General features: G+C 35.5%; 1 protein-coding gene across 1 annotated transcript; it reads left to right on the top strand.

Moving 5' to 3' along the window:
• The first annotated feature begins 8,712 nt into the window (after positions 1–8,712).
• On the top strand, positions 8,713–9,108 carry LOC106344500. The gene has a single exon (XM_013783868.1). It carries the CDS (start codon positions 8,713–8,715, stop codon positions 9,106–9,108), a length of 396 nt encoding a protein of 131 aa, XP_013639322.1.
• The last annotated feature ends 1,277 nt before the right edge of the window (positions 9,109–10,385 follow it).

The raw sequence follows: 10,385 nt of genomic DNA, 5'->3' as shown, positions 1-10,385 counted from the left end.
CTTGTAAAGACCCGATTTCAGTCTCTGAATTTGTTAGCCAGCTAAGCCCATATCTATTCCCGAAGGCCCAATCGAAAAAGCCCAATGTATGAACTTTAAAACCCATTTCCCCAGCTCCAGCAGCTTGTTTGCCTGCACGAAAAATAAATCAGAAGTTTAGAGAGAGAGAGAGGGAGGGGGACAACATTTTCAATGGAGCCACCTGAGCTCGCCCCGGAACCACCACATGCCGTGACGACGCCAAGCTCGTCACCACCGCTCGCCATAGCAAGAAACCGCCGGAAAACCGCCATGCAGTTAAGCTTAGTTTCGTCCGTTTAGTAATTCGTCGATAACTTCTTAACTGTTGAGAATCTTGTACATGCAAGACCACCATCGTGTTCCTCTCGTCGAGACGAAGCCGTAGCCACTGACCACGCCGCAATCGGAGCTCAGACGAAGCCGTACGCGCCTCCAGAGGTTACGCCGACTGCGCATGTGTCGTCCACGCGCCTACGCTGACTGCGCATGTGTCGTCCACGCGCCTACGCTGGAAATCGTCGCCGTCGCCGTTTTCCGCCTCCGCGTCGCTGTGCTCCGCCACCGACCCACCGCTCGCCGCCGGATCCCCGCCTCACCGCCGCCGTGCTCCGCCGTCGCCGCCAGTGAACTTTCCGGTAAGCCACCGCCGTCCTCCGCCGTCGCCGCTGGTAACCGTCGCCGGTGACTCGGTCAACTCGGCCGAGTCAACTCAGCGAGTCAACTCGGTTGACTCGGTAAACCGGTTAGTTGAATGGTTTGGCCGGTTTAAATTAATTTCGGTTCGGTTAAGTAAACTGGTCGGTTATGTCAAATTGATTTCTGGTCAAGGGTTGACCTTTGACCAGCGAGTTGACTTTTCCGCAAACCTTTACCAGTTCCGTTTTTAACCGTTCGAAAGATGTTCTGATCCAGAATTTCGATCTGATTTCAGATTTGGAGTCTATTTGAGCAGCTGGAGTTCATAGATACCACTTTTCTCAATTGCTAAGGTGAGGGTCTACTCCCGAACTTCTCGTACACGACTTAGGACCTCGAATAAGTATAATTTATTTCTAATGTGTTCCGTCTGTGTGAAATCGAGTCTGTCATTGCTTGTTTAGTTTTTAGGTTCTTTGCTTAAACCGGAACTAGGGGGTTAGATGATTCAATACTGATTGTTTCACTTAATGTAAATTCTTAGCTAGGATTGTTTTTGTTTGGAGACGGATACAGAGACGGACTGCTGTATGCCGGATTGTATGGAGGTGCAGCCAACTTTAGTCGACCGGTTGAACTGTAGCCTGGGAGTGTCGATAAATCGTCTACGGGCGGTGTCCAAGCACTATCTCGAGCTGTGTTGTGTTTTTGGTCTTTTAGTGGGCAGCTAGTGTGCACCTCGCTAGGACCATTGTTTGTTGCTTGGGTACTTTAGGTACCGTGCTTGACATGTATTAGAATTAAATTATATTTATTCGGAGTGCTATGTCCGGGTCCATGGACTTCGGGTAGCATCCCATACCTCACTGAGCGATTCCCCTGTCGCTCATCCCCTCACTCTTCCCATTTTCAGGTGAGACAAACAATTATGTGATATTTGGACGGACTTGGTGCTACTGGACTTTTCCAGATTTTTATTTGGGTTTGGGTGATTGTAATTGGGTCTATGGGCTTTTATATTACGGGATATTGTTGGTGGCCCGTCGTCCTTAGTGAGAGGGAGACGGGTGTCACATTGTTGTATGATGACGCGTCGGGAGTGACACGCTGTCCTCAGATAGGAGGTGACGGATTTCGCAGAACTCTCCGCCATCGACATTATCCTCGCCGATCGGAAACCACCGAGTCGCCAAAATCAAATACTGATGAGAAGAGAGCGCGAAACTGGAATCACTAGACTAAAGCCGTTACAATTGTTTGTTGATCCCAACGTCAGATTTAGGGATGACTGCCTAAAACCCCCTATAAATATCATCACCCTATCTATTTCCACCTATACTATTCAACTCCTTACCAAACCACCCAGAGATATAAAATCTTTTTACAACTCCCCCCATTCTTTTTAATTCTGCACAGATCCCCCTCTCTAATCAAAATTCAAAAACAAAACTATAGATTTGTAAATTGTGTTTTGTGAACTGCGATTCCCCATTAACTTAAACCCGACCGACTCGTAAACACCCAACCCAAGTTACTTTATAAAAAAAACAATTTAGGGGCAAATTAAAATTAGGGTTGAGTTTGTCTCTCTTTTTCACGATACGACAACGACGTGAACAAATAGAGAAACAATAGCAGAGAGGGAGAGACGAGATATAATAACGACGTGAGCAAGGAGAAGACAAAAGCTTACAAGAGAACGATGAGCAGCTGCAATTTCAGTTCTTTCATCTCTATCTAACAAAATCAATTTAAACTCTAATATACTATTTTTAGTTCTTTTTCTTTCATTTGTCATCAACTAAAATGGCTACATTGGGCTTAGACATATCTATGTGCAATATACGTAACAGCTGGTGACTATCGTCATAATTCTCGTGATAAAAGAATAAAGTAATATTTATGAACACGACCAAGTTTGATGTCACCATTTTTGTTCTCCTTGAAGCATCTGTAATTCCGATGGCGAAGACACTGTTATCTGCTTTATTTTATAAATATATATATTATTGTATGTTTTATGTAATAATACTAAGTTTTTATCGTAGCCTAGTGGAGGGGAAGCTGGTTTACAACCGTTTAATCTTGGGTTTAAAGCTCAAGTTTTGCATTTTTTTTGTTTTTTTAAGTGATGGCAAAACCATAAATAAGTCTTCTTCTTCTTTTAGTTATCGACCAGAGTTTCTGAAAATTTCATCATCATATTCAGTACAGATCTGTCACGATTCAGTGAAATCTTGTGTTTTTCTTATAATTTTATCATTTTAACCTTTAATCTCACGTCTAGAAATCGATTCCAATCATTTAAATTATTTTCTCATTCTATCTCTGGCTGCTGTCGTTTCTCTCTATCTTCTCTCGTTTTTCTCTCTCTTTTTGTTGACGTCATTGTCATATCGTGAAAAAGATAGACAAACTCAACCCTAATTTAAATTTGCCCCTAAATTGATTTTTTTTTTTAAAGTAACTTTGGTCAGGTGTTTATGGGTCGGGTCGGGTTTAAGTTAATGGAGAATCACAGTTGACAAAACGCAATTTACAAATCTATAATTTCGTTTTTGAATTTGGATTAGAGAGGGGGATCTATGCAGAATTAAAAAGAATGGGGGGAGTTGTAAAGAGATTTCATATCTCTAGGTGGTTTGGTAAAGAGCTGGATAGTATAGGTGAGAATAGATAGGGTGATGGTATTTACAGGGGTTTTAGGCAGTCATCCCTCATATTTATAGTCTACTACTTGCAGGGGTAAAGCCGTAAATTGCTCAAGTTTTTCTGTTAAACAGTTAGTCTTTTTTCATTTTCATTAATTTATTTTTTCCTCCTGCTTTAATGCACATGCCACGTCGGTATTGTGAAAAATTTATAATGTTCCGCCTTTTCTCTTTCTTTATTCGATTTTTTTGTCCCTAGATAATAGGGGTGGGCACTTCGGTTATTTTCTCGGTTCGGGTTCGGTTCGGTTTGGTTAGTTCGGTTCTAGTATTTTTCCAATTGAAATAAACCACAGTTAGTTTGGTTCGGTTTATGTTTGGCTCGGTTTATATTCGGTTCGGTTTGTATTCGGTTCAGTTGGATTTATTTTTTGGATCAGTTTATTTAGGTTTTTTTCGTTAGGCATAAATTATGTAAACATAAACTATGGGAACTAAATTCAATATAAAACTGAAATAAAAACCGTTAAAAATTCACAAAAATATATAAGAATTAAAGCAAATAAAAGTTAACTAAGACAAAAAAAACCCAACATCATTAGTAATGTCTTTTATATCATTATTAAAAAACTTACAATAAATCATCTTCCATGTGACGCTGTGGAGAAGAACTTTTGTTTTTAATAAAATTTTCTTTAGGTTTAGATTTAACATCCATGTTTACATATATAAGAATATAAAGATACAAACTTTTCTATTTTTGTAAATAATGATTACATAGTCGGTTAGAAGAATATATGTTAATAAATAAAAAAATGGAAAATACGTGGTATGATATTAGAATTTTAGTATATTAGTATTACTAATATTTTTAATTTAAATAATTACAAAAACACATCGGTTTCTCGGTTCGGTTCGGTTTAAAACCGAACCATTCGGACTGGGGAAATCTTCAACCGAATGGTTTAAAATAGACTTTGGTTCGGTTTGAATCGGTTTCGATTCGATATGTTCGGTTTGACTCGGTTTGACTCGGTTTGGTTCGGTTTTTTTGCCCACCCCTACTACATAAGGCCAAGGAAAAGTAAAATTCTTCAAAATATAAACCTACAAAGATTATAACAAAATAAAACCATCTTATATATTAAAACAGAAGTCACAACTTTGATTCATGTGTGATTTTTTTAAAAAATTGACCTAATGGACCTATTCCTAGAAAGTCATGTTACATTTAATATCTAATCTTATCATTTAAATTTTGGGCCTACCATAAATTTTTATTAGACTATGAATAATTGGATTTAAACAATAGATGATCCTTTGAATTTATAGATAGTACAAATTAAATAGATATAATTTAATGTTGTAATACTATACCTCTATATGCTAAATATTTAAATATTTGTCGATATTAACTTTTTAAATATTAAAGATTTTTTTTTTAAAATAACAAAAATAATAAGATTAATCTTTACTACCTTAAACCAATGAAAACAAATTTTAAACTATATAGTTTATTTTAAAAATTAAACAAAAACTAAATGTTTAATTATTTACTCGATAATATAAATCTATGAAGCGAAAATTTTAATTTTTAAAAACTTTCTAAATTTGTGGAATGTTACAATATCTTTGAATATGACAATAAAACAATATTTCACTAATCTTTATATATATAGTTACGATTTTAATAATGAAATAATAATCCAAAAAAATATATATAGAAGAAGCAGTGCCGTCTTAAAAAATTTAATGACGTAATGTGAAATATAAAATAAAGACCTTTTTATAAGTTTTTTCTCAACTTTTATTTATTCCATTTTCATGAACTAAATAAAAAATTGTGGTATTCAAAGAAAAAAATTAAAAATGAGTTTTTGTGTATAAAATAGATTTTGTTAATAGAAAAATTGAAAATGGTGTAAGTTAATTTTTTGTTCTTATTGTATTTAAATTATATTTAGTTAATCATACACTTTTTTTTATTATAATTTCACCAACTAATTGATATTTAACAAACAAAAATAGACTTTTTTTGTTAGTAAAATAACATAAAAAATTTTGGACCTATGGACCCATGGCAATTGTCCGTGTTGCCATGGGTTAGAGCCGGCTCTGAGAAGAATATACAAATACATGTGAAAGTTTGAAACAATCTATTCAATGAAAAAAATATACTGTAAAGTTATTATGTTTTAAAAATTAAAAAACACATATATATTATAATATATACCAATTTAAAATTGAAAACAAAATATTTATAGAAAATAAATGAAAACAAAAAATCCGCGCGGTTGCGCGGATCGAGATCTAGTCTTATATATTAAAACAAAAGTCACAACCTTAATTCTTGTGTGATTTTTTAAAAAATGGACCTAATGCACCTATTCCTAGAAAGTCATGTTACATTTAATCTCTAATCTTATCATTTAAATTTTGGGCCTACCAGAAATTTTTATTCGGCTATCAATAATTGGATTTAAACTATAGATGATCCATTGAATTTATAGACAGTATAAATTAAATAGATATAATTTAATGTTGTAATACTATACCTCCATGTGTTAAATATTTAAATATTTGTCGATGTTAACTTTTAAAATTATATATTTGTTTTTTAAATAACAAAAATCATATTATCTAACAATGATTAATCTTTACTACCTTAAACCAATGAAAAAAAATTCTAAACTATATAGTTTATTTTAAAAATTAAACAAAAAGTAAATTTTCAATTATTTACTCGATAATATAAATCTATGAAGCGAAAAGTTTAATTTTTTAAAAACTTTCTAAATTTGTGAAATGTTACAATATCTTTGAATATGACAATAAACCAATATTTTACTAATCTTTATATATATAGTTAGGATTTTAATAATGAAAAAATAATCCGAAAATAGATATATAGAAGAAGATACAAATACATGTGAAAGTTTGAAACAATCTATTCAATGGAAAAAATATACCGTAAACTTATTATATTATAATATATACCAATTTAGAATTGAAAACAAAATATTTATATAAAAATAAATGAAAACAAAAACATGCGCGGTTGCGCGGGTCAAGATCTAGTCTTTGGTTATATTATTATTTTAAACTACATATAAAAGTATAAAAGAATTGTTTTGGTTTGAATGTCACATTTTTAGTCACTGAACGCAACGCTGGTAATATCAAACTTATTTTTAATTTATAATGTAAATTCACATTGTTTGTGATTTTGGTGATATCAATTATGTTTTTTTTTTAATTTATGAAATATATTCAAATTTTATGTGGTCCATACATTGATCGCATTAGTTCAATGTGTTTCTTTATTGTCACTGAATATTTTATTAGAACGACTAAAAAAAGAGAGTCCAAAATAATCGTCCAAATCATGATATCCGTTAGCCTTTTTGCTAAATTATCAACAACTAAGTTGTCCGATCTAGAAACATGATAGAAATATTTTGTTGTAAAACCAAAGGAGGTCGACCTGATATTGTTCACAATTCCGATGATTTCTTTTGACTGGAAGTTGCCAGAGATAGTTCTGATGAGCGTTAAACTATTGGACAGAACCTTGAGTGTGGAAAAGAATTCTAAGGTTAGCGCCATACAAAGTGTCGATCGAATAGTGATGGCCTCTGCAATAAGGGGTGAGCTGAAGCTTTCGACCATAGATCTATAGATTGGAGTCTCCAGTTTTGGACCCGAGAAGACCCATCCCAATCATGCTGTCAATTTGTCTTTGTTCCAGTCTGCGTCGGTCATACATGATACGAAACTGTTGTCAGGATGGCTCTTTGGTGCTTGTTTGGCCCAATCTTGATGGAGAGGAGGTACTTTGTTTGCTTCCATGGCTTTTCCTTGTGATTGAAACTAGTTTTAGGCTAGATGAACCCCGTAAACTGACATTGAAAGTAAACTTGGGCTAGATGAACTCGGTAATCTGAAGTTAGATGGTGGAATGCATCCGAGCTATAATTATTGAGCAAAACTGTAGCCACAAACCATTTCACTACCAATTTATCAAGTTTTACTATATTTTGAAAACTTGTGCTGCTTCTAAAAGGGATTAACTGTTTCCTTTCTCAGATAACAGGTGATGGTTAGTCCCTAATATTTTGGGATGGGAAGGAGAACGAAAGGCTTAAATAAACCCAATTTTTTACGGATCTTTTTCTTAATTAAGAAAATCATACTACAAAAAGATTAAAACCCAAAATCGGACGAGTTATACATTGGAAAATAATCAAATATAAATCATTATCTTTGCATCAAACATATAAAATTATACCCAAAAATAAACCTATAGAGATAACTAGATAAGTACGAGTCAGATACTCTAGATACTTTACCAGTTGGGATTGGGAATTAGTAAAGAGAGACTTTATGTATTTATAAGAAGCAAACTATAACAAAACAAAAAAAGTCACCAAAGCTCAGTGATAGGGAAAATGGTTCATACCCCTATAAACTAGTTGTTCCTGGCTTTTTCACACACGAACTTTTAAGCCATGCCAAAAACACATGAACAACGGAAAAATAATTTATTTCCCTATGAACTAATTGTTTCCAGCTATTTCACTCACAAACTTTTAAGTCATACCAAAAACCACACGAACAATTCTATTTTTTGAATTACATACACAAACTATCGATTTTAAACAAATTCTCCTAAAACCGTAAATGGTGTTGTTTAAACGTTAACTTGGTTTATGACAGGTTGATAGTCAGTTTCATTTAGGTTGATAAAAATAAAATACTATGTCGTTTTGTTCTTCTTCTTTTTGTCAATTGCCCTTGTTCTTCAAAAATCGTTTTACTCTTCATCATCAATTGAGGATAAAAAATTTCATTCTGCATTTTCGAGTTATATGACATAGTAACTGGTTGGGTAGATATTTTGCGAGTTATATGACATAAAGCATAAAAAGAGATCATATGACATTAATTTCTGGATTGAGGAGAATATATAAATCCTTGCAGGACCGGAACCTGAGAGTAACATCCGCTTATGGAACCAATCAAGCGTCCTAGACTACGTCAATTTTATAGTTCCTTGTGACAATACATGGAGATTGGTAAGTTCTTCTTTCTTTAAACCGTCTCTCCACCTATCATAAGCCAAGTTAACGTTTAAATAACACCGTTACGGTTTTAGGAGAATTACTTCAAAATCGATAGTTTGTGCATGTAATTCAAAAAATAGAGTTGTTCATGTGGTTTTTGGCATGGCTTAAAAGTTTGTGTGTGAAATAGCCGGGAACAACTTGTTCATAGGGGAATAAGTCATTTTTCCATTGTTCATGTGGTTTTTGGCATGACTTAAAAGTTTATGTGTGAAAAAGCCGGGAACAACTAGTTCATAGGGGAATAAGCTATTTTTCCCTCAGTGATAAGTCTGGAAACTATGAGCCTATCTCCCACGCACGATCCTGAATCTCCCTATTATCTTGATCCAGATTTTCGACCGGAAAACAAGCTCTCTACGGTTATACTCCGCGAAGCCGAAGACAACTACTTCATATGGAAAAGAGATGTTCTTGAATCCCTTCGAATCAGGAACAAAACAGGTTTCGTCGACGGCACCCTTGTTAGACCCGACCCTTCCTCACCGTTGCACGACGCATGGAAACAGTGTAACGAGATGGTCGCATGTTGGCTGCTAAACTCGGTGAGCCCAGCGTTGCAATACTATGTGTTTTTCGCCAAGACAGCGCAAAAATCCTGGGATGATATCCGTCGTATATTTGCCCTAGCTCCGAGTTTAAGATCTACGATCTTCGACGTAAGATCGCGACGATGACTCAAGGCTGTGGTTCTGTCGCCAGTTTTCTCGCGAAGCTGGTTCTTGCTTGGCAGGATCTGTTTGAGTATGATCCTGTGCCGGAGTGTTTATGCGAAGGTTGCCGGTGCGAAATCTCAAAACGGGCTAAAGAGACGAGAGACAAGGAGAAGGCTTTCGGGTTTCTGATTGGTTCGAACAATGACGTGAACATCACACATTCTCTTGTCTATGCTCTTAACGTCGATTGGAAGATCCATCAGCTTCGCGAGACGACCGCGATGCCCATGCAAGGTGGTCGCTCGCTGGCCGTCTATTTCCGGGAACTGGATCTTGCTTGGCAGGAGCTGTTGGAGTTATTGACATTAAGAGATCAAATTTGCCTACAGCATTGAAGTGAGAACTTTGAGATAGCTACATTGAGCATTTTGATGTTGCAGGGAAAAAACATATCACCTACGGCATCAAAGTGGGCGATTTGAGAAACCTGCATTGAGCACTTTGGTGTTGTAGGGATTCGCAACACTGTTCACTACAGTCTAAAAGAAGTTCAAATTCAAAAATATAGCTGTTGGGAATATAACTGTTGGAATCTCATCTCTTTGTCTTCTCTCCATATCTTTAATGTTTATGTATTTGGCTATAAAAGCCCCCTTTGTACACAGATCTAAATCAAAGGAAAATAAAATCCTTCTTTACTCTATTTCTCTTACTCTTGATTTCTCTTCTCTCTCTCTCTCTCTTGTTCTTCACTTTGTTCTTCATTAACTTTCATGGTATCAGAGCTTTAAGCTCCTGATTACCTCAATTACTTCCGCAAGCTTACTCTATTTCTCTCTGGTTTTATTTCACAAAATTTCTCTACAGATTTCTTTTATCTAGTGGATAATAAATCTGAGTTCTTGTGTGTTCTTGGGTATTTTCTTCAAAATTTTTGGTTGTGCTCACTCTGTTCTGTCTCTAATCTTATTTCTTGAGAGATTGAAAGAAATGAAGCAGTACAGAGCAATTCACATTCCAGTCATACTCAAGGGACCAGGAAACTATATTACATGGTCTAGGATGGCCAGGACAGCCCTTGGAGGTAGAGGTCTTTGGGAGGATGTCTCTTCAAGTTCAGCTCCAAAGCAAATCACCCAAGGAGAAGATGGCAAGGAGGTTGTAGTGGTAGATGAAGGCAAATGGGTTCAGGAAGATCTCATGGTGCTGTCTACCTTGCAAAGCTCTCTTGATGGTCCTCTTATGGACTCTTACTCACACTCTACCACCACAAAACAGTTGTGGGATACTTTGCACAA

This window comes from Brassica oleracea, chromosome C5, assembly GCF_000695525.1.
Source record: "Brassica oleracea var. oleracea cultivar TO1000 chromosome C5, BOL, whole genome shotgun sequence".
Taxonomy (NCBI): Eukaryota; Viridiplantae; Streptophyta; class Magnoliopsida; order Brassicales; family Brassicaceae; genus Brassica; species Brassica oleracea.
The sequence above is the reverse complement of the archived record's forward strand: the minus strand, read 5'-3'. Positions and strand labels throughout refer to the sequence as shown.

Bases quoted from the DNA above. Each gene is read 5' to 3' on its own strand.
- LOC106344500 (XM_013783868.1), top strand. From the start codon at position 8,713: ATGAGCCTATCTCCCACGCACGATCCTGAATCTCCCTATTATCTTGAT.